Here is a 24,109-nt window from a genome sequence, read left to right on the forward strand (position 1 = left end):
CAAAAATGACAAAGATATTTTGATCCACAGAAGTCTCACAGTAAACAAGTTAAAATAGCATCAAAGCATGCACAAAAAAGTCCCTTGTTTTTATCTTTTAATAAATCTTGGTATTAAAAAAATAATACACCTGACAGCTCTGTCCTGGTTTATTAAACCAAGAATACAATTTGTACATCAGTTACAATTACTTATATTCTCACAAATTCCTTTCAGTTCCACTGAACTTTCTGGACTTTTTGTATTGTTTCTTTTTTTTTGGTCCTGGGACCATTAAGGAGCACAAATTGCGCAAAAACAAACCCACTTTGTGTTTTCATGGTTACACAATTGGCTCCTTGTAAAATGAGTCAGAGAATGAAAGTGATGGAAAATTTATCGTCCCTTGACTTAAAAAACCCCTCTACCAATCATGGTACACCCCGCAGAATCTCAATATAATACAAATCCATTTGAATTAAGGGTCTGCTCCACTCACTCTGTGGGGGTAGAGCAATAACAGAATCTTCCATGTCCTCTTATTCACCACCCCCATTTCTATAGTGCGAATGGAGAAGTCCTTATGTCTTATCATTGTCGAGGAGCATATTCCATGTGGTAAGCAGGGGTGGATTTCTATGACATCTGCGTTTTGGAGAAAGACACCCTCAAGTGGTTTGACTCACTTAACTGACAGTTGTGCTGAGCCTGCATAGGAGAAAACAAAGAAACTCATAATAGATGATAACATTTTAAGACGCGTTGATGAAACAAAGAAAACAACTCAATCTTGCAAACAGATTCCTTATTTACATTAATAACTGGCTAGTACCAACATGTCCATAAAACAATAATAATATAATAATAATAAAAATATATTTATAACAGTTAAAAGGAAACTAGTGCATATAACTAGTGCCTGTAACTGGCCAGTACAAAAATGACCATAGTAGCCCAACTTGTACCAAAATGTCCAGAGCAGGCTCAACGGGGCAGTAAAGCAAAAAGCAGCTGTAAGAGGCCTGCAGCCGATTTCAGCTAGGATTAAAACTATCTCAAGTTAGGATTTATCTTAAGGTCTGCATGCCACAGTGCAGAGTTGGGACTCGTCCTAAGTCCTAAGATTAATCTTAAGTTAGGAAGAGTTTGGTGAAATCGACGGCTGCACCCAAATGACCATAGCACCCGCCTTAATAGCCCTGATAACATTTTCCTACACTTTGATGAATCAAAGAAAAGGACTCAATTTTGCAAATAGATTATTCATTTACAGCAATAAGAGTATTTGCAGTGAAAGGGTTTAAAACCCTTGGGAAAACATCGGTAATCGACAAAGACCAGTATCCGAATTTTGTGTGACCTTACATACACAAACAGTAACAAACCTAAGAAAGAGTAAGCTCATTTAACCATCTGAGTTGCAAGAAAATATGAACACCCCAGTCTGTTTTCACTGTGTTTAAACATCCAGTTATTGTCTTGCGTGAAAACTAATATTCAATACAATTCAATTCAATATTGGTTTATTTTCATATAAAAATACAAGACCAAATATATGTACAAGTTAACATGATAAAACAATAATATTAAAAATATTTCTAGAGTTAAACAGACAAACATGAATTGGGGAAAACAGCTATAGACATGAGGGGGGATTTGTGGACACAAAATAAAAACAAAACAAGGGAGTTTAAAACAAAACAGCAACATTCTGTAGGCAAGGGAGATTTGGACACAACATGAGCACAAAGGAAATGAAACGGAGCGGTTATCATGAACTGATTGAGTTAAGCATCTGGAGCATTGAGGGGACTGGCGAGTTTTTGTATCTTTGCGTAACTAATTTGCCGGTTTTAAATGTATGTTCAAGACCTCCTACCGCTCTTTTATTTTCTAATTTTAACTGTGAAAACTTGAATAGCTTGTTGTCTGAACTAATGTGATTTGAGATTTGAGAATTGAGAGAGAAAGAGACTTACGATGAGAGCGTGGGTGGATTCTTCCACAGAGTTCATCTGAATCAACGCCATACGACGATCCTTCCTGTAAATTATAAACACAAATATCATTCACGGTTAACTGCTGGCTTTGCCCTGAAAGTAATTTCACTAAAATGGACCACTAGTATGTCAGCTTCACGGTAGAATTGAGCCTTTGATGAAACACGAATGGAATTCTAGTGAGTACATCATCATTTGGACAATGCTCATCGCAAATTTGTCTATTGAAAATCTTTTTAGTGGTTTTCAAATTTAAAAAAAAATGGCTGCCATTGCTTGTTCTTCTACCTCATGATTTGTCAAAGGTCAAATCTGCATTGGCCCTATGGTCACAAACAGCGCCCTTGCTGAGGTCAAAAGATCATGATGTTTCGGCTGAAACTTGTGCTTAGTTCATATGCACTACCCATGCTAGCCACATTCAATCGAATGCACTAGCCTCATTCAACTGTTTAGCCAGCAAGAAGCTATTCACATGGTGTTACCTTAAACCAAATATATTACCATTCAGGTGTTTAAAAAGGGTCTAAAAACCTTAAGGGCAGAAGGTAACACTGGTGATGAAATTTGTAGAAAAGGTTGCAAAAAGGGACAAAAAATAAATACTTACGGGAAAAATTTGAAAGACACAACTGATCCGTGCTGACTAAAGGCACTTTGAAGATCATCTTCTGTTACACTGGCTCTGTATCAACACGAAAGAATCATATTATCATCACTAGTGAGAGTTTACAAATTTGTTAGTCTGCTTAACAAGCCGGGGATCTTATCCCCTCAGCCACATTGCGCATTGATGGAGGAAAAGAACTGTACATGCATTTGTATGTCCTGCACGCGCGTCACACGCGACGACTGGTGCCATGCTCACCATGTTGGTGGGCAAATTAGGTTTGCGTGTATTAACGCAGTGTCGCCTAAAATGCACACTTCACTGCATAACGCACAGCATACTCTATGCATAGAGTTATATGTGAAAACGCACAGTGAAATTGCCCACCAGTATGGCTCATTCAAGATTTTTCTGATGATGACGTCAGGTGAAATGGGTCAATACTTCATTAATCAACAGTTGTTTAGTTGTAAAACACAAGATCGCTGGACTTGTCTGGCCCACACTAAAACCACTGGCCTCGGGCCTGCGGTCAAGCGTAAAATTGGAGCCCTGCATCATTTGGAACGTCCCATTGGAATGCTCTGGCAGAAAACTGGACTGGCCATGTTTGCTCGCTGGAATACTTCACCAAGGGAAGGGGGTCGAGAGAGGGTGGAATGATACCCAAAACTTACGGAATGTTTGAAAGATGCAGGGTAGCGGAGGGTGGGAATATGTTCTGGAAATTTTTTGAGCCAGGCTTCTTGAACCGATGGAGCGGCGAGTTGTTGTAGTCTTTAGTCAGACCAGCATCCTGAAATATGACGGGTATATTAAAAAGTGAACATAGAGAAGAATGTTACTTAATTAGCACTTCACTGTGCATAGTGGCCATAACTGACCAGTCCCAAAATATCCATAGAGGCCATAACTGGCCAATCCAAAAAGGACCATAGAGGCTGTAACTGGCCCAATAAACTAAAGTGGCAGTAACTGGCCAATCCCCAAAACCCCATAGTGGCAGTAACTAGCCAGTACGAAAATGACCATAGTGGCCATAACTGGCCAATCCAAAAAGGACAATAGTGGCTGAAACTGGCAAAGATGGCAAAAAGTGCAGCATATTGTGTTAATAATAAAAAGTCACTGATGATGAATAAATACATAAATGCACACAAAACGTATGACCGACCAAAAGGCTGAATTTTTTTATCGTCTAGAAAACAGATAAAAGAATTTTAAAAACTGCAAGGAATCATGTGTGTCTCACCGGCTGTCCCTCTCTCGGCATGGCCACCTCACGATACTTAGAGGGCGCTACCCTCAGCTGCTTCCCAAACAACTTCACACTGTTCAGGTTAGCAAGGGCTATAACAACAACAAAAATAAAAGTATTATCACAGTGACAATTGTTAAAGTTGGGCCCTCTGAAAGGTTTCAATACTAACTTATATTTTTGAGTTTGAACAAAGAATTGACTAGAGTGGGATTCAAAGCAACGGCCTCCGGATTAAGGGTCAGTTATTTACCCAGTCAGTTTCCCTTGTGGTTTATATTGATATCTGAAACAAAAAGTCGCATCCCCTTAAAGTGATCCCCTGGTTGCCGCTTCCCAGGTTGTATCGTAATTTGGGTGTGATCCCTGGCTACACGGCAGTTAACGGTTGTATGACTTCTGACTGGCACCCCCGAACAAAGATATTGACAAAAGAGGGACACCGCCAATATGGAGCTAGATAGCTCAGTTGGTACAGCGCAGGCACGTTAATCCAGAGGTCGTTGGTTCGAATCCCACTCTAGTCAATTCTTTGTTCAAACTCAAAAACCTTTTCAAAATTTACCCAGTCAATTTCCATTGTGGTTTATATTGATAACTTATATTTTCCCCGTAAAAGTTCCCATTACCACTAGAAAATTGCTGTGCCCCTTCAAGAGCTATATCCGGGTGTCGTCTTATTTGTGGGGTTTGAATGCAGGGTTTGAATGCAGGGTTTGAATGTGGGATTGAGTGGGTATGGTTGGGGAAAGGCAGGATTGGGGAAAGACAGGGTTGGGGAAAGACAGGGTTGGGGAAAGGCAGGGTTGGGGAAGGGTAGGTAGGAGAAGGGGAAGGGATGGTGGACCCTACCTTTTTCAACCTGATGCCCTTAAGCCATCTAAATAAAGATATTTTCTCACCTTTGGCGATTGGCTTAGGGTTAGGGAGCAGGGTTTGGGAGCAGGGTTGGGAGGATTTAAAGGTAATGGGAGGGGGTTATACCGTACCTGTCTGAGCCTGGTGTGCGTCAGCCATCTGAATTAGTGCGTTGTCTCGCTTCTCGTACAGAATCTTAACTCTTTTCACGTCACCGTATACCCCTGTAATAACCACAGCATTATAACAGATATTAACTCTCAAATTCTGGGGCAGATCAATGAATTTGAATGTTAGTTTAAGTTAGGGTTAATAAGTAGTTACCAGCCGGTTAATAACTAAACAGTTATTGTAATCTTATTATTGAACACCTAAGCCCTGATCAAATTAATCTTTAAAATGCCTAATCTCAATACGTCAATCAATCTTCTAAGAAGTATGAAAGAAAATATATTTGTTTGAAGAAGCTTTTGGCCGAAAAGGTTTGAAATGCCAAAAATAAACTTAAAGCAAGATTTTGAGCTACAATTTGTGCTTGTTCGAAAAGTCTAGAGTCTTTTAACAACTAAGGCTAACATTTTGAAGTAATAATAAGAGTTAATTTTAAGTGATTAACAAAATAATAACGACAAAAAAACCAACCAAATCAAAACTATCAGAAGACAAATCTCCCAGAGGAAAATCAACTCACCCCAAACCACAAACAAAACTTGACTAACCCTTTCGTGAACCGTGCACCTAAATGTGTTGACTGTCAAATTACTTTTTAAAACGTACAAACAGTTTTGTATTTTAGAAGCTACTGTACCAAATTTCAAAGTAACGTAACGTTTTAGGTCCAATATAAATGGCTCTCACTGGCAGTAAATTTCAATCCAGAACGCTGTTTTCAAATTCAAAGATCTGAAATGTCTTTCAAAAAGAGTATCTGCTTTAAAGATAAAAGCTGTAGAAACGGCAACAATTGATGACATTTTACTACCACCAAATGTTTCCTCTTCTTGAACTAGTATACCCCCCCCCCTTGCCACACCCTCAAGAAAAACACGTTAAAGGCAGTGGACACTATTGGTAATTGTCAAAGACTAGCCTTCACAGTTGCTGTAACTCAACATATGCACAAAATAATTTGAGCTCAATCAGTCCTCGAAGTTGCGAGACAATGATGAAAGAAAAATAACCCTTGTCACACGAAGTTGTGTGCGTTTAGATGGTTGATTTCGAGACCTCAAGTTCTAAATCTGAGGTCTCGAAATCAAATTCGTGGAAAATTACTTCTTTCTCGAAAACTATGGCACTTCAGAGGGAGCCGTTTCTCACAATGTATCATGCCATCAACCTCTCCCCATTACTTGTCACCAAGAAAGGTTTTATGCCAATAATTATTTTGAGTAATTACCAATAGTGTCCACTGCCTTTAAAACAAAGACCATTTTAATATTTTCCCCTTTCAATTTTTTAAAATACTTTTGGGTACAGTCTATCAGTAAACGAAAGGGTTAAATAAACAAACAGACAGCAAAGCCATTGAGGGTTTTGAATTGTGGTGGCCGATAAAAGATAGGTGTTGTGCGAAGGGAGATTGGTCATGCAAGACTAATTTTATATCTCTGACTTGTTGTCAAATTTCTTAGTTTGTTTTCATAACAAAATTCTTTTGAAAGAAGGCTTGGTGTAGCACCACAAATTGTCTTTTTGAACCAATTTCATGCTTGATTTCTGTGTGCAACTATAAACAATTTAGAAAAAACTTTGCTTTTCAAGAAGATTCTAGAAAATCCGATCACAGCTTATATCCTCAAGAACTCTACAATGTACAAAACCTTTTTAATGCTTTAAATTGAGATGATGTAATTTAACTCTTTTTTTTTTACAGTTAAGTGTCAATGTTATTTGCTTTTGTTCACAGCAAAGAGGTCATTTAAAAATCGTTAGGGTAAACTACACATGCATCTAGTCAAAACTTCCTATCAGGTCAAGAATCATGCAAAAGCCAAGAGATTTAGAGTTTCAGATGTTCTTATGTTTTGATTCCTTTTTTTTTCTTTTGCTTTGAGTTACAGAGTTTCCCAAAGAAATAATAAGAGGGCTTAGAAACAGACACACCTAAATTCAGGAGTATTAGGTATATAAAACAAACCAAACCACAGCAAACAAAATCATAAATATACACCCCCACTAATGCAATGGATTATTCCATTCAATATCAAAATCAGATATAAAAAGGAGAGTCCATTTCCGTACTTCAAAAAAAGCTTTTGGTTATAAGTTTCTCAATAACTTTGCATCAAGTTTTTTTTTCAAAACAAATCCATCAAAATGTTGCTTGTGACACTTTTCTCGCAAATTGGCAACAATTTCAAGCAGGCAACAATGGTAGTTTTTTTTTAAGGTTGTGATTCTAATCATGTATTGGTTTTTTTCCACCAGTAAAAAAAAAAAGCTTTTCTATTTGTTGGGCGACAACAATAATAAAACCTGCACCACAAACTCTGCTAAATTCTGCTCAACTCTCATGATCAAGGATTTGCTCTCTCAACAATGACTTGCTCAATACAACTTGTTATATTTTCTAACCCCAACAAGAAACATGAATATATTGCAAACCACAAGTTGAGAAAATAATTTCGTGTGAAAACAAAAGACCTTTACATTCTGGCATTGACATCTTGTTTAAATGTTAGGCCATGTCCGAATTGGCGACTTCGGCTACAGCTACGGCTAGGGCGCACGCGTCTGCTATTCTTCAACACTGACAGACGCGCTGATCTAGCCGTAGCTGTAGCCAAAGTCGCCAATTCGAACACGGCCTTACATTCATTTCAGTGGCCCTTTTTGGAATCATGGCCTCCGGCTTTGGTACCGGCTTAGGCTCCACAGGGAAACACAATATTACTGTCAGTGGAACCAACAGCTACAGCCAAAAGCCGCAACCGAACCGAACGACTTTGGCTACGGCTATGCAGCAGCAATGTTGAAGGGTTGGCTTTTTCATCCATCTGGTCATAGCCACTACCAAAGCCGGACACAGCCATAGCCAACTGTCATCTTCAGTGTAATTTCAACAAAGATAACCGCCAATGCGCACCTTGAGTTGGAGAAGATTTGAGCAGAGTTTAACAGGGCATAAATAAACATAAATGCTAAGCAATGATACAAAGGTTAATTAACTCAAAACGGGAAGGAGGGCTGGGGAGTATTTTGCAGACCACTGCATTATTGACTTGTTGAACTTAAGAGTACCACTGAGGCTTCCAGCAAAGCTGTATTGAGAAATTTGTGTAAAGCTAAACAGCTAAAGGCATTATTTAACACGATAATAACAAAGATGGAGCTTATGCATTTAAGTAAGTTTCAAACACATGGACTGTATTGGAAATCTAAAAATGCTCTTCCTCCATAGGTTTCCAGTTCTAGTATTTTGATAGAATTTAGGTGTTTTTTGTTTTTTCCAGACTTTTTACAGGCATGATGTTCCAGTTTAGTGTGTTCAAAGTTTGATGTAATTTTTTTGAATAACATGTTGCAAATGAATTCACTGGACAATGGTCTGCAAACATGGGTGGGGGAGGGAGGGTGGTCTAGGATCTGGGGTATGGTTAAGGTTAGGATGGAGTTGGTGTTGGGTGGAGTAGGGGGCAATAAAGGATTGGGTTAGGGGGTAATTTGGTCAAGGGCTTGAAGGGGTAAGGGGACAAAAACGTAAAATAGTGCATACCAAAGAGGGTAAAGAGAGCCTGAGGCGTGACGAGCTATGCGACACGTGTAGAAGGCGAGAGGTTGTGAGGGCGATACAGCGACAATATGACACATAGGAGGCAGAAAGAGGAGAGATGGAGAGAGAGAAAAAAATCAACAATTTTAAAAACAATAATCATGTTATTTTGAGGGGGGAAAAATTTGGTGCATGGGCATCGTCACCAGGTGGCTAAACTGGGCTATATTATCACCATGAGAACGCATCATCGCAGGCAGTGATCATCTAACTTTATCTAGTCAACTTTCTTTGAAACAAAATACAAAGGAATAATTGTAGTGATTGTTGTACTTTTGTGCTCCAGGTTCAACCAGAATTGTATATGTTTGCATCTATAAAATAATAAGCTCTACATTAACACATGCATATTTTAAAAAATCGCTTTTTAATCTTCTGAAAATATTGTTACGATTGCTTTGAAAATTTCAATTATTTTCACTTTTCAAATCAATAAAATGACTAGAAAAATTGCAATGACAAAGCAGCCACACATGTCTAGTTTTCCTGATAAAATCAACCTTTGAGAGGGCAAGGCCATTTTCATTTTGCAAAGGGCACTTCTATTTGAAAATCTTAACACCTACTTGTGAAGGGCACCATGGCCATGGCCTCGGTATAATTCATGAACTAACTTTCTACCCAAATTAAAAATGAATATTCAGTTTTAAAGGTGCCATTCCCGCTTAAGTATCACATGCCTCTGTCTCAAGTACACAGACGCATGTACAAAAGTCAAGATTGCCACTTCGTAAAAGGGGTCTGTATGCAACATGGCAAATATAAGAATACGACTTGCGTATATACAAAGAAAAGTCATAAAAATGCAGCAGGGAGTATACACTAGGAGTTAAAATCCGTAGCTGAAGATAAATAAAAAGCCGAAAAATAAGAGAGAATACTGAAGCCCCTCTTACCAGGCATTCAATGAGTTGTAAGGACTTGTCAGAGATATAATGTCAAGGTATGAAACAACTGTAGGAGCTAAGAACTAAATTGCACAGACTCTGGGCTGTGACATTAAAACATGCAGAGAAGAACTTCATTTATACATGTATGTATCAAGACTAGAAGCTGCTGACTGTGTCTATAAAGAGCTGGGAAATCTGACAAAAGGTAACGAGTTTCTAGTTTTGGTTTTGATCAAGCATACAAAGGATTGAAGATACTTATTGATTAAACCTGATACATGTAAGTCATGCACTGAAGAAAGCATTGAACATTGAATATGTAAAACTTGTGTAGTAAATTCATCCTTATGAGGAGTTGAACATTCAACTCATTTCCATAGTTCCATTAGATCACTGGATTTCATAAAGTAGTCCTGAAATTACAAGGCCATTAACTTACTTTAAAAGAAAAACTTTTAGATTGTTTTTCGCTGAAGAGAAAGAGTTTCAAAGTTTCTTTACTCTTTGTACAGTTTCTCAGGTCCTGCCACGTCTACTCTGAGAGGGAAGTGACTTTTGAAACCTTTTCTAGTGTGTTGAAGTTTACCCTGTCTATTCTTCTTTTCTAAAAAGAAGGCCATCAACTGAGTTGGGAAGGCAAAGCAACTTACTTCAGTGTTGAGATTGCTGACTAACAGTACTGGTGTCCCTTGCATGTTCTGCATGCTTTGCATGCTTTGCATTCCCTGCATCCCCTGCATTCCGTGAAGGCCTTGCATTGCTAGAGTGTTTTGGAAACGCAAGGCAGCTGCCGCCGCTGCGTTCTGCTGCATGCCACCTCCGATGAAGGCACTACCAAACCCAGGAACTAACCATGGCAGGGGAGAAATAACATAGAAAAAGGTTAGATATATGGCAAACTCCTAGCCTGGTTACCATTCACCTGTTTACTTCACAAGTTTCTTTCTTAGTGAGCATATTGTTTTGTTTTCTCTCTTCAGATCATTATCAGATTATTCAATTCTCAGTCAGTTTCAACAACAAAATATTTTGTATTTACATCCACACACAAAGTGGATTCCAAAAAGTTAAAAATACAGATCTCTTGAAACAGTTATAAACTTTGTAAAAACAAAAGTCGAAGTTATTCATATATTATAAGAAATGGAGGCTGAGTTAATGAGAAATAATATTTTCAGTAATTTAAAGAGGTGAAAAAAAAGAAAGTCTGAAAAAGAAAATGGTCCAAACAGATGACTAAGAATTGAGAATTCCCGCCTGAGAGAAGCAGTACATCTGAAGAACTACGACACCCACTTGTTGTGACCACCGCCAGTTCTGACCCCACCCACATTGCACATTCGTATGAATAAGTCAACGAGCTATTAATCAAAATGAAGCTAGTCTTCTTTAGAATTTTGCTTGTGTTTCGTCTAAACAAAATGTGAGATATATCTTCTTTTTTCCTTGCTCATAAAATGTTTCTCCTTAGCATAAAGACGTATAGCCCACAAACTTGTGGTTTTAGCTTTCAAGAAAGGCTCTGCTAGGGTGTAAATGTCGAAACTTTTCTTTTGCAGCCCACAAACTTGTTACAAATTACAAAGAAACAAGAACGAAATGAAAAATGAAATGAAATTAAGAAGGAAACTTGGGGAATTGAGAAAAAGAATTTTAGAGGTTTTGCAGTGCAGGATTGTGGATGCTATGATTGCAGTAAACAGCTTAAGTAGAAGATGTTAGGACTTTCAAAGCAGACCAACCGGTCAGGCCGTTGCCAACTAGCAAGTCACGAGTCTCTCAATAGAACTAAGAAATTATCAGATTCTTTCCCGGAATATAGCTATTTTTCTACGGAATGAAGGAACTCCGTAACACTCAAGGGGTCAGCAGACTTCCTTGTCTCTTTCCATCTGGCAATGTTGCTCAGATCAAAACAAACAACAATGACTTTTAGAGGCAAAACTAACTCAATTGGACCCAAGTCACTGTTTTCTACTGTGCCAACACGTTGCTTTTGCACAGACCTTTTCGCAAGTACCCACTGCGCAAGCGCTTACCGCTGAATGAGGTCCTTTCTGGTCTAGCTAATGATTGCTAGCTAGACAAGGATGCACCTCATTCCATGCCTACGGCGATAATGTCTATGGTTAATGTACCACAGCGTCCTCTAAGGGCTTTAGGCCACAAGATCTGATGTATTAGAGCTTGTACGCTAAGACCACAAGGCAAATTATGGCTTGCTATTGCTACGGCCATAACTAGGGTGGGACTGCATTTGTCTATTCTTCTTTGAGAGTGCAAAGCCAACAGCCACAGTTGTTTACATGGTCTAATGTTGTTTGCCAAACCACCTCAGGCACATCACCTCTGGCTTGGGCTCCACCAGTCATTTTGATAGCTTCAAACAGGCAGGGGGGAGCCTAATGGTTACCCATGATTTCTATGAGGTGACACAGTCTGCTGCCACCAGTGTCTCTGACTGGTCGCTCTATCATGAGGTAATGATGCTGAATACTACAATCATAGCAATGAATTGGTATTGAACTATCGTAAGCATGGACCGTGACCGTTTGGTAAATGGAAACATGTGGGGAGGTGACAATGATTGAGCTTAACTACAAACTCATTAAATGTTAATTTTAAACATGCTGTCAGTGACAGAGCCTTGTGGTTAATGGAACTTTGCATCAAAACACAACATGCCCACATTAACAAGAACTCAAATTAGAAATAAATAAACTGTGATTTACAGATAGTAAACTATTTTTAAAAACCTGCTAATTATTTAGCTTGGCTTGTTATAAATACATAAACTCAACTCCCCCGCGACTAAAGTGGTACTGTCAAGAACACTAAGAATCTAAGGCATAGGAACATTCCAACACTGAAAGAAAGGTAAGTGCATAAAGCAAAAGAGCACCAGAAAGTTGAGATAGAAAATCAGAAGCTTTTTAAATTTCAGAATTAGATCGAGATCTACAAAAGGGATATGTTTGGGTCAACTTTACAACTCATCAAGTTTCCAAATAGTGTCCAAAGAGACAGAAAAAGGTGAGAGATTGACAAGGGAGAAAAAGATTTTTCCCGAAGATTTTTAGTTGGTTTTTGTTTTATGGGTATACCTGCCGCCGCTGGAAAGCCTGCTAGCGTGGCAGCTGTCGGACTAAATGGTGAGTGACCCATGGATGCTATCTGTGAAAACGGATTTGACATCATTCCGTGTCCTAAATAAAGGGGTAAGAATACGCGTACCTCTTTACTGATTATCAGTCTCAAAATTAAAATCACAAAATATACCAAGAAGAGTACAGTACTGTAAAATGCCACAGCAAGATAGAACTAGTTAATGTAAGGAAGCTCGACATGATATCAAGAAAAATCAAATTAAAGACAAAAATGAAGCATTTGTAACAAGACCTGAGGTTTTGCCTCTTGAGATTGTAACCATCCACAAACTATACCATTAATTGTTTTCTTTCGGAAAGTTTGTCAATAAGCTATTTTAGAATTAGACTTTAAATAAAATGTTTGGTACGACTTGATTGGTCACTGAGAAGTCATGGGATTCCAGTGACTGTTTCTCCGCTTGATAACCTTTTTTTCTGAGGTATTTGAACAATTTTGGATTCATTTACAAAATGAGATTAGGAAGACAAAAAATCATTGATACTAACAAAGATAGTTTCATGCATTACCACTTCAACATTGAGGTGTAAACAAAACCACAAAAAAAATGATGAAACCGTTTCTAAAATTGATTGTGAGAAAATTGAAGGTACATGAGTTAGATAACAATTGTTTTTCGACATCTAAACAGTTAAATGTTTTTACCAACATCAAAAATTGTTAATCAATTAAAAAGTAAACAAAAATTGATGGATTCTATAAAATAAATTTAAAAAAGGGTGGAAATGGGTGAAAAACAATTAAAATGTGTGAGGTTACATTAAAAACAAAATATTAAATAAACATCAACATACTTGTAAAATGTAAATAAAAACAACAACAACAATCTTGAGGAAGTTAATATTGCAGGGGAAAATGGTGTTAGATAGATTGTTAGGACTTGGCAGCCATTTTGGTCTGGTTCCCTAAACGCACTGTGTTCTTCCCCACAATGGGAAGGTGTCAACATGAGAAGTACCAGTCTATCTGATCCAGCCCTGAAGTGCATTATAAGGACAAAATGGCTGCCATTTCATAAAAATCTAGGCCATGTCCGAATTGGCAGCTTCAGCTACAGCTACGGCTAGATCAAGCACATCTGCCTATTCTTTAACACTGACAGACGCGCTGATCTAGACATAGCTGTAGCCAAAGTCGCCAATTCGGACACGGCCATACACTGTGAGGAAACATTAAGGCCAGTTGAACAATGATGCTAGCTTTAAAAATACTATTTTGGTGAAAGTGTAACTTTCTGCACAAAAATGAAATGCATATTTAAACAAAAATACAAATGCAAGAATGGCAGTTAGCATGGTGAAATTATTGAAACGTGTCAAACAAATCAAGCAAAGATGAAGACTGCCAAGAATTTACCTATATATTTATATGACAATGAGTGAGCCCTTTTGCTATGAATTTGGCTTTCAAATAACCTTTTTAACAAGCCCAAATTGTGCCACTCTTTTTTACCCCAATACAAACAGTTGTCAACCCAGTGGTACCCATACTTACCCCATATTTCAAATGAATTGACCCTTTAGTGTAACCGTCCTTGCGGCAATCCCCTAACAAGTTTCCAGTTTTCACCCAATGAGTCAATCTAGTATATCCCACATGTACCCATCATTAAGCTAGTTCCATCTAATCTCCAGGGTTCACTCAATGAGTTAACCCAGTAGATCCCACATGTACCCATCATTGGCCCCAATTCCATTCAATTTCCAGGGTTCACTCAATGAGTTAACCCAGTATATCCCACATGTACCCATCATTGGCCCCGATTCCTTACAATCTCCACAGTTAACCCACTGAGTTAAGCCAGAACCCAATGAATTAACCCAGTAGATCCCACATGTACCCATCATTGGCCCCAATTCCATTCAATTTCCAGGGTTCACTCAATGAGTTAACCCAGTATATCCCACATGTACCCATCATTGGCCCCGATTCCTTACAATCTCCACAGTTAACCCACTGAGTTAAGCCAGAACCCAATGAATTAACCCAGTAGATCCCACATGTACCCATCATTGGCCCCAATTCCATTCAATTTCCAGGGTTCACTCAATGAGTTAACCCAATATATCCCACATGTACCCATCATTGGCCCCAATTCCATTCAATTTCCAGGGTTCACTCAATGAGTTAACCCAGTATATCCCACATGTACCCATCATTGGCCCCGATTCCTTACAATCTCCACAGTTAACCCACTGAGTTAAGCCAGAACCCAATGAATTAACCCAGTAGATCCCACATGTACCCATCATTGGCCCCAATTCCATTCAATTTCCAGGGTTCACTCAATGAGTTAACCCAGTATATCCCACATGTACCCATCATTGGCCCCGATTCCTTACAATCTCCACAGTTAACCCACTGAGTTAAGCCAGAACCCAATGAATTAACCCAGTAGATCCCACATGTACCCATCATTGGCCCCAATTCCATTCAATTTCCAGGGTTCACTCAATGAGTTAACCCAGTATATCCCACATGTACCCATCATTGGCCCCGATTCCTTACAATCTCCACAGTTAACCCACTGAGTTAAGCCAGAACCCAATGAATTAACCCAGTAGATCCCACATGTACCCATCATTGGCCCCAATTCCATTCAATTTCCAGGGTTCACTCAATGAGTTAACCCAATATATCCCACATGTACCCATCATTGGCCCCAATTCCATTCAATTTCCAGGGTTCACTCAATGAGTTAACCCAGTATATCCCACATGTACCCATCATTGGCCCCGATTCCTTACAATCTCCACAGTTAACCCACTGAGTTAAGCCAGAACCCAATGAATTAACCCAGTAGATCCCACATGTACCCATCATTGGCCCCAATTCCATTCAATTTCCAGGGTTCACTCAATGAGTTAACCCAGTATATCCCACATGTACCCATCATTGGCCCCGATTCCTTACAATCTCCACAGTTAACCCACTGAGTTAAGCCAGAACCCAATGAATTAACCCAGTAGATCCCACATGTACCCATCATTGGCCCCAATTCCATTCAATTTCCAGGGTTCACTCAATGAGTTAACCCAGTATATCCCACATGTACCCATCATTGGCCCCGATTCCTTACAATCTCCACAGTTAACCCACTGAGTTAAGCCAGAACCCAATGAATTAACCCAGTAGATCCCACATGTACCCATCATTGGCCCCAATTCCATTCAATTTCCAGGGTTCACTCAATGAGTTAACCCAGTATATCCCACATGTACCCATCATTGGCCCCGATTCCTTACAATCTCCACAGTTAACCCACTGAGTTAAGCCAGAACCCAATGAATTAACCCAGTAGATCCCACATGTACCCATCATTGGCCCCAATTCCATTCAATTTCCAGGGTTCACTCAATGAGTTAACCCAGTATATCCCACATGTACCCATCATTGGCCCCGATTCCTTACAATCTCCACAGTTAACCCACTGAGTTAAGCCAGAACCCAATGAATTAACCCAGTAGATCCCACATGTACCCATCATTGGCCCCAATTCCATTCAATTTCCAGGGTTCACTCAATGAGTTAACCCAATATATCCCACATGTACCCATCATTGGCCCCAATTCCATTCAATTTCCAGGGTTCACTCAATGAGTTAACCCAGTAGATCCCACATGTACCCATCATTGGCCCCGATTCCTTACAATCTCCACAGTTAACCCACTGAGTTAAGCCAGAACCCAATGAATTAACCCAGTAGATCCCAAATGTACCCATTATTAGCCCGAATTCCCTCCAACCTCCAATGTTAACCAAACAAGTTAACCCAGTGGATCCCAAGGGTTCCCCCTCCTTACCCCCTAATCCAATGCCATCTCCTGGGTGGATACCATCTCCTGTTGGTAGGTCACGTGTGTAATCTCTGCTCTTCTCATTGTTGTATTTCACAACCAGTGCAGGGAGTTTAGAGAACTCAATGTGCAAGGTGCAGCAGGCATTGTAGATATTCTGTCCGTCTAAGGCCTAGAGAAGGAGACAAAAACATTCTTGAATACCAATAATTCCATGGCCTTTTTGAGAGATGGTGGACACACTAGTAGTGCACTGTTTGGTTTGGGTATAATATAAGTTATCACACAAGCGCGAGTGGAATACAAAAAAATATAGCGCTTCTGCGTCCCATAGGATATGGGACGCAGACGCGCTATATTTTTTCGTATTTCACGAGCACGCGTGTGATAACAAATTTATCTTCCAGTCTCACTTGCAACGTGCAAAGTTTAAAACTTAAGAGCATTAGTTAACGCGCACAAAGTTGAGAATGTAATTTTTGCACTGTCCATATACGGAGCGTGACAAAATGACATTTCACAATACGCACTGTGTAATAAAAACAGAGGAAGTAGGATATAAAACAGAGTATATATGTTTTTATCCCCCTAGTAGTTTGAGCTTCCGATTGGTGGATTAGCGCGTACTGGAAGATAAAGACCATTATCATGTTGCAACCATCTTGGACATGTTCCCTTCATCCATAACAGTAATGAACGCCAGTATTCATTGTAATAAAAGGATCCAGACTATTTCTCATCCCAGCCTCAGTTTGGTTACATTAACTTGAATGGGGGACACTCATGATGGCCGTACCATGACAAAGGTCAATACAGACAGATTTACTCAAACCCAACAGTGTCATAGTATTGTGTCCACCATATCTCAAAAACGGCTTATGCATAAACAAAACTAAAACATTGGTTCTTGCACCATAACAGGTTGGCTCAATGGTTTCTTTTCTTGCCCTTCATCTCTGCGGACCCTGGTTCGAATCCCACCTCAGAGCCTAGCATGTGGATCCCTACTGATTGCGTGGGTTTACCCCATTATGGTTTTTATCCCATCTGAATTAGTTTGACCACTTTGTCACATTCCATTTAAATGGTAAAAAAAATATTTAAAAAAATTGAGCCCTAAACAAATACAAAATCTTACAGTTTCCTAAAGAATGGGCTACTTGTGTACTTACAATTTTGGCATCATTAGCTTCTTTGCTATTGTTGAACTGGATTAGAGCTTGGAAAACGTCTGTTTGGGAAGAGGACAAGTTAAACAAGAGATTAGTTTTTCAACATTTACAATGAGAACGGTATATGGTATTTAAATGAGGGCCAAATTTGATATTTAAAAACTTAACTTGCTTGGCAAAAAACAATGTAGGGAATCGTTACAATAAACATCACAAACATCCTGGGTACAAGGTTTGGTAAAAACAGGTCATCAGTTGTTTAATAAGCTTGGGCAGTTTATGTACGCGGTTTACCATCGCCAAACTACTGGGGTTATTTAACAAAACTACAAACAAAAACTGTGGAATTCAGTGCTTCCAGCACCTGCGCTTTACATGGCTTAGCGTGGAATTCTGTGGCAAAAAGTCCCATGAGATTGAGCCCAGGTAAAGCCTGGTTCATACTTCCTGCCAATGCGAATGCAACACAAATTTTGATGTCACCTGGCTGTTTTTGCAGCGAATGTTTCGCAGGAGTTGAGCATAAGTCAACTGACGCAAATTATTAATTGCGAATTGTGACGTCATAATTGTGTCGCATTCCCATTTGCAGGAAATATGAACCGGGCTTAAGATGAGAGATCAACACAGAAGACTGACTTCATTAAGAAGAACTTACTGTTCTTAGTGAAGGTGACTACCTTCAAGATTGTTCCATACTTGGAGAAGATTTGGTGTAAGGTGTCCACATTGACGGGGTAGATCATGTGTTCAATGACTGCACGGAGTACGTGCTGAGGACCTCCTGGGCTGTCTGCTACTTTGGGTGACGAGCTTAGGGAGGAAAACTGATGCTGAGGCAGGAGTGCTTGTGTTGCTTGTAACGCTGCCTGGGCTGCCACGTTCTGTACAATAGAATGCAGGGAAACAAAAGTGTTAGGGAAACAGGTTTTTTTTTATTACACAAATCGCTCATCTTGTAAATTTCTCAAGCCATTTATGGGGTTTCGTTACATGGAGCTGTTATAAGCAGAAGATATTGCCGGGCGAGTTTATTGGCTTAGCAAATATCACCTTGGTATTTGCAGATTGTAAACATAGAATAGATTGCCTAATTCTGCTATATGTGAATTTTACATTAATCAGCTCAGATAAACTTAACATGTAAATCCGAGTCGAATTTCATCCGGTAACAAACTTACTAGTAAGGCTTTATTTAAAGGTTGCAGTCTTTTAGATTTTATTTTGAAGTTGAAGAGAGCGATAAGATTTTGTGAAAAAGTGTGAGAGAGTGAGATATACACAGAGATCATAAACAGATAGTATGAGTTTCAAGATTGTTTTTAAGAAACAGAGTACAATAACAGAAATAGTGAAACAATATCAAGTACATTCAGATAGGTATGGCACTTAGTTTTTAAACAGGCCTGGAATCACATTGAGGTCGCGAACTTTGATAACCCCTGTGGTCTTCGTTTTTGCACTGCCACCCCCTTAAATATTGTTCCCATAGACGTGTTGATGTTCTTTTGGCAACGACCCCAGCCAATGTTCAATTCCAGGCCTGTGTAAATGGACTTTACAGATGAGATTGAAAACTGTATACAGGTTGCCCAGAAAGGTCTTTGAACGAACTTTAACTGAAAAGTCAATGCCTGGAGTGAGCATTTCTAAGATACATGTACAGGACTCCACAATTGACACTTGACTGTAAGCCCGGGGCCAGTGATTTCAGAACCTAGGCATGTTGAGCTACAAGCCCTGAAGTCTTGTGAATTTTCGCCCCAAATTCGATAATATAACTCTTCTGTGCAAGTTCTCACCTTCAAATACATGCACATTTTTATCTCCTTTTTTAATTTTTATTTACTGATTATTTTACTTTGAATTTGTATATTAAATTAGCCAAAGCCTGTTTGCTCACTGTATACAATTTTTCTAAACAGATAATATATGTTCCATGCTCAATAAAAGTATTCATAAATTATTCTTATCATGGGAAATTATTCTAGGGCATGTGAGATAATTTGACACACAGTCAAATTATTCAGAGTCGCTGGAAAGACTTTACCGCTTAAATTCACTTGCTGGGGAGTTTCAGACAGTATATGGCAACAGACATACATGTTCCATTGGTTATGCATTCTATTGTACAATCAATATCGATTGCCTTTGTACGTCTGCCACTACCAAGCAACCCCAAACACTCCAATTGAAAACTGAAAAGTGTTCCTTTCAGGTCTGATACTTCAAGGATGCAACCAAGTCGATTACCTCCTTGCCCCCTGGTTATTGCCTTGGTGCCCTTGAAATTCTCAAGTAGTAATTTACAATTTCCTCATAGGGTGTCTTGTATCCCATATAAAATGCCTTGGTGCCTTTGCCCTTTCAAAAAAAAAGAAGCGTACAACACATGTCTGTCTAAAACAAATTTAGTGGAGGACAATTTTTCCCCGCATATTTATATACGTGTATGACTGAATAATGCGGTTTTGCCTAGTGCCACAGCAGCATAAAAAGTGTGCAGAGTCACTCGATTCCCAACATATGGTGACTTTCTGGCATTTAAATGTCAATGTAACATCCCTGAAAGAACAGAGCAGCGTGTAGTTTGGAAATTAAAATGTTAATTGTATCTGGCATGACATCCAGGAAGTTCAAATGAATCAAATTTCACTCTTTTTTTCTAAAGCTGAAACTCTGTCTTTTTTTGTCTTTTTCAACATTTTGTTTATTATCAATATCAAGCATTGTGTTTGGGATTATCACAGGAGGACTAAAACAGTCACTTTATATTTTGTTTGTGGTAACACCACGAGTGTAATGCCATTAGAGGGCTGTCTGGCATCTACTACCGCAGAGTAGGTTTTCGAGAAAATCGATCAGCTTTTCAATTTGTAAGGGTAGACTTGAGCATGGAACATACAATAAGTTGTTTATTTTATGTGCAAATGTCTTAAGGTGAAGAAGATGGAAATATAAGAAAAGATAAAAAGAGACACCAACAGACACGGTGTTCTTGTCCAGATTGCCAGAGTAGGAGTCACTGTCTGGGAGGAGAGTCCCCGAGGAGGAGGGATTGTTTAGCACAGCATTCACAGCAGCAAGGGCAGCCTGTACCGCCACCGTCTACAAGAAGTAGGAAGTTGAGAAGAGACGAGGCGAAAGGGAAGAGGGAGGAGGATGAGGAGTGTGGGGAGTATGGTGAGAGGTGGCATTGGAAGAAAGAGTATTGGATTGAGGGAGATGGGAGGAATTTAAAAGTGGTAGAAATGGGAGGAGTCATGCAAAATGGGAAGAATCATGCAATGGGGGTGTAGCCAGGCAATGTGGGAGGAGCCAGACAATGGGGTGGAGCCATTGAAGTTGGGTTAAAGGTGCAATTGGATGATTTGGGATGAGATGAGATTGAACAACGGACAGATTCAAGATTTGATGAAGTCAAAGAAAGAGCGATGAGCAGAAGACAAGTATAGTTATAACATTGGGGAATCCAAAATGGGTTGGGTTACAGTAGGAGTGGATCACAAAAAGGGGTGGGGTCACAGAGGGGTGGAGTCACATGAGGGACGGAGTCACAAAAGAGGGCGGAGTTACAGAAGTGTTGTAAACAAAAAGTTGACAAAGCAAACAATCATGATCAACATGACACACGGGGAAGGTCAGCAAGTGAGATCAAACCAAATGTGGGTGATATAAAAATGACAATTTATTTTTTTAAGTGAGGTGAAGGAAGTAGGTGAAGCAGAACAAAATGAGGATTTGAGCCAGAGGGCATTGTATGAGTTCCACAAATAGAGAAGCGTTTTTATTAGTGGACCAAGGAAGGGTCAGGTAAAGGAGGAAGAAAAGACAAAGAGGTAAATGACAGATCAAGTTGAAATCAAAGAATTATAAATGTACATGTTGTTTCGAGAGGAACATGTATACATCCATGATATAATAATTAATTTGTGATGTGAAATGAGAAAGAAGTTGATAAGATTATGTCAAGATGAATTGGAGGAAAAGAAATCATGAAAAGAGAAAATAAAAAGAGAGTTAAGGCTGATTAGAAATTAATTTCCACATTTGGTTTATATTTCTTTCAGTAATACAATATTGAAAACCAAGGCTAACAACAACTTGTAGAAGGTATTGATGAACTAAAACTGGGAAAATAATGTAACTATCAAAAGTGACAAAGTTGTTTTCTATTAGGAGAAATGGTTTTCGACATTGTGGCTTTTTGTACAATTATCTTGTTTCCTTAAACGATTTGGGTACTTTTTTTAAATGTCCATTGATTTACATTAAACTTACAGGGTTTGAAGATAATGGTAGTGGAAAGCTTCCCTTCAAATATTACTTACTGAGGTGCTGTAGTTTTTGAGAAATGAGTAAAACAATGTCATGAAAACACGTTTAAAAATGCTTAAAATAATTTTCATGCCATTATTTTACTCATTCTCCAAAAACTACAGCACCTCAGCACGTAATATTTTCAGGGAAGCTTTCTACTATCATTATCTTCAAACTATGTAAGTTTGGTGTAAATCTGTGGACAATGTGTTTTTTGTCCTACAAAAAGTACATACACCCTTTAATGCATTAAACATCATCACAACTATAGTGAATGTGTGTAACTGAAGTCTTTGATCAAAATGAGACACTTCTCATTTGCCATAATTTGTAGGTCTCTGACTATTGTCAGGACTCTGTCCTATTCACTAAAGCGATCTGAATTGCTACAGGACTTTGATTTGAGTCTGTAAAACCGAGTTGATTTTGATGAATTGCTGAGTTAAAGTAAGTACCGTTGCATTGTATTGTGAGTTGCGCCCCCCAGTGTCCTATACACAATAAGATGTTATAGTGTTAAAGGATTGTTAAGAAAGGATGCAATTTATTTTATTTTTTCAAACAAACAGCGAGGGAAAAATTAATGAGAGTAAAAAAACCAAGTTAGCGTTAAATCATACAATAAGTTAGGGAATGAACGTGAAACAAAGTTTAATAGGTGATTTTATAATGATGTGAAATAAAGGTTGAGGTTAATGTTGAGGATGAAGGATTGAAGTATGTGTTAAGAAATGGTTTAAGGCCAGGAGTAAGAGACGAGGGGTGGTAGGTAGAGGGAGGAGAGATGATAAGGAGGATGAGAAATTGAAGAAAATTGAAGGTGATGGGAGTGATGCAACCAAAGGAAGGACAAGATGAGCAGGGATGTGGAAAACGCACGAGTACAGAGATGAAGACAAATTCAAGATGAGGAATCAAACGGGGAGATATGGGGGAAAGTTGGAGGAGGTTTTCAAGAAAGATGAAATCAGAAATGAAGGGGAGAAACAGAAAAAGGAAGAGGAAAATGGGAGAGATAAAAAAAATAACAAGATGTTAGCATTCAAGGCATCAGATATGAATCAAAAAAGATGATTTGCAGAGATCAGATGCATAAGTTTCTTTTCAACAATTAACAAAACAACAAAAACTTGTGCTGAAAAACTTTTACAATGTTTTCTAATTACAAAAAAAATTAATTCAGCGAGAAGTTTGAGGGTTTATTTCGAAGTAAGAATCAGAATGGATCGGGATGCATGTGAAACAACATAGCATGATGAAGCACACGAATCAGTACACAATAAGAAGGATACTCTACAACAGTAATCCCCGGTATTTTGGGGGGACAAGCAAGGACGAACAACCCTTTTTCACAGCATTCCTTTCTTTCTACACACACACAAAGTATTATTCCTTTTCAATGACAATTGTTTGCCAAAAAGCCTTAGGACTGGTAAGAGTGTTGGCTCTAAGGGCGGTCGCCCATGGTAACACTACACGTTGTTATTTCAAATGTGTGTAGAGCAGTAGAGCAAACCAGAAGCCTTTGATACAGTACACGGACATTGTGCCTAGCGGCCCTTATGCCCCCCCCCCCCCCTCCCCTCCCCTAAATAGAATTGGGACTGGTGAGACAAATTTCTTTCGTTTTTTTTCCCCGCTTTTTTTTTTTTTCTTTTTTTTCAGCACGTTTTCTTTGCTGGACAATGGAGGAAATGTTGTTCCCTACTGTGATGAATTGTGTGACTGTCTGGAATGTACAAGGGTGTCTGGTTAGGAGAGATAATTGGTTTACATTAGCACCTGAACAGCACAACAGGTGTATTGCTGAGAAATTGGGGGGAGGGGGGAAACAGCATTGGAGATATCTGATGAAGGAATTTTGCAATCTTCTGTATCCAAACAGCTTTTCTTCTACTTTCTTGAAGGTTTTCTTCCTCTAGTGTCAATACAAAATAACAAAAGCAACAACTAAATAAATACAAACACACACCCCCCCCCCCAGACAAGCAGACCAAAAGAACGGTTTTAAATTCTTCACAATTTGAAGACGGACCTACATTTAGACTGTAGAACTTGTACAGAGGTGTGGTTACTGGCCAAAATGGTAAAGTTAACTGGTGTTTGGCTAAAATTGGTCAAGTGGGTATTTCAAGCAATGGCATTCCATTCTAAATCTTGACATAGAACTTTCATTTACAAAATGTCTTCAAATAATTAGGACCCCGTCTTTTTGTAAAAAAAAAAAATTGCAAACCACAATTTAAAATTATGCTTAGAACCCGTACACAGATATCTACCCC

The 24,109-nt window shown here is 38.9% G+C and overlaps 1 protein-coding gene across 7 annotated transcripts in view; it reads right to left on the reverse strand.

The window, feature by feature from the left end:
- Positions 1–236: 236 nt before the first annotated feature.
- The window catches only part of LOC139945753 (polypyrimidine tract-binding protein 3-like), a 108,246-nt gene continuing 84,373 nt past the window's right edge, over positions 237–24,109 (reverse strand). For 5 of the 7 annotated variants that reach the window (XM_071943149.1, XM_071943144.1, XM_071943145.1 and 2 more), the window contains 14 exons: positions 22,283–22,318; positions 20,493–20,615; positions 18,166–18,391; positions 17,508–17,566; positions 16,342–16,507; positions 12,475–12,576; positions 10,021–10,217; positions 8,424–8,457; positions 4,837–4,929; positions 3,842–3,939; positions 3,267–3,385; positions 2,590–2,664; positions 1,959–2,022; positions 237–687 (listed from right to left, as the gene is read on the reverse strand). In XM_071943149.1, the coding sequence (XP_071799250.1) occupies positions 616–687; positions 1,959–2,022; positions 2,590–2,664; positions 3,267–3,385; positions 3,842–3,939; positions 4,837–4,929; positions 8,424–8,457; positions 10,021–10,217; positions 12,475–12,576; positions 16,342–16,507; positions 17,508–17,566; positions 18,166–18,391; positions 20,493–20,615; positions 22,283–22,318 (1,464 nt within the window). In that variant the 3' untranslated portion in view covers positions 237–615. The remainder of the gene's footprint in view (positions 688–1,958; positions 2,023–2,589; positions 2,665–3,266; positions 3,386–3,841; positions 3,940–4,836; positions 4,930–8,423; positions 8,458–10,020; positions 10,218–12,474; positions 12,577–16,341; positions 16,508–17,507; positions 17,567–18,165; positions 18,392–20,492; positions 20,616–22,282; positions 22,319–24,109) is intronic. The other 2 variants (XM_071943146.1, XM_071943148.1) reach the window with 2 other exon arrangements.

This window comes from Asterias amurensis, chromosome 13, assembly GCF_032118995.1.
Source record: "Asterias amurensis chromosome 13, ASM3211899v1".
Lineage (NCBI taxonomy): Eukaryota > Metazoa > Echinodermata > Asteroidea > Forcipulatida > Asteriidae > Asterias > Asterias amurensis.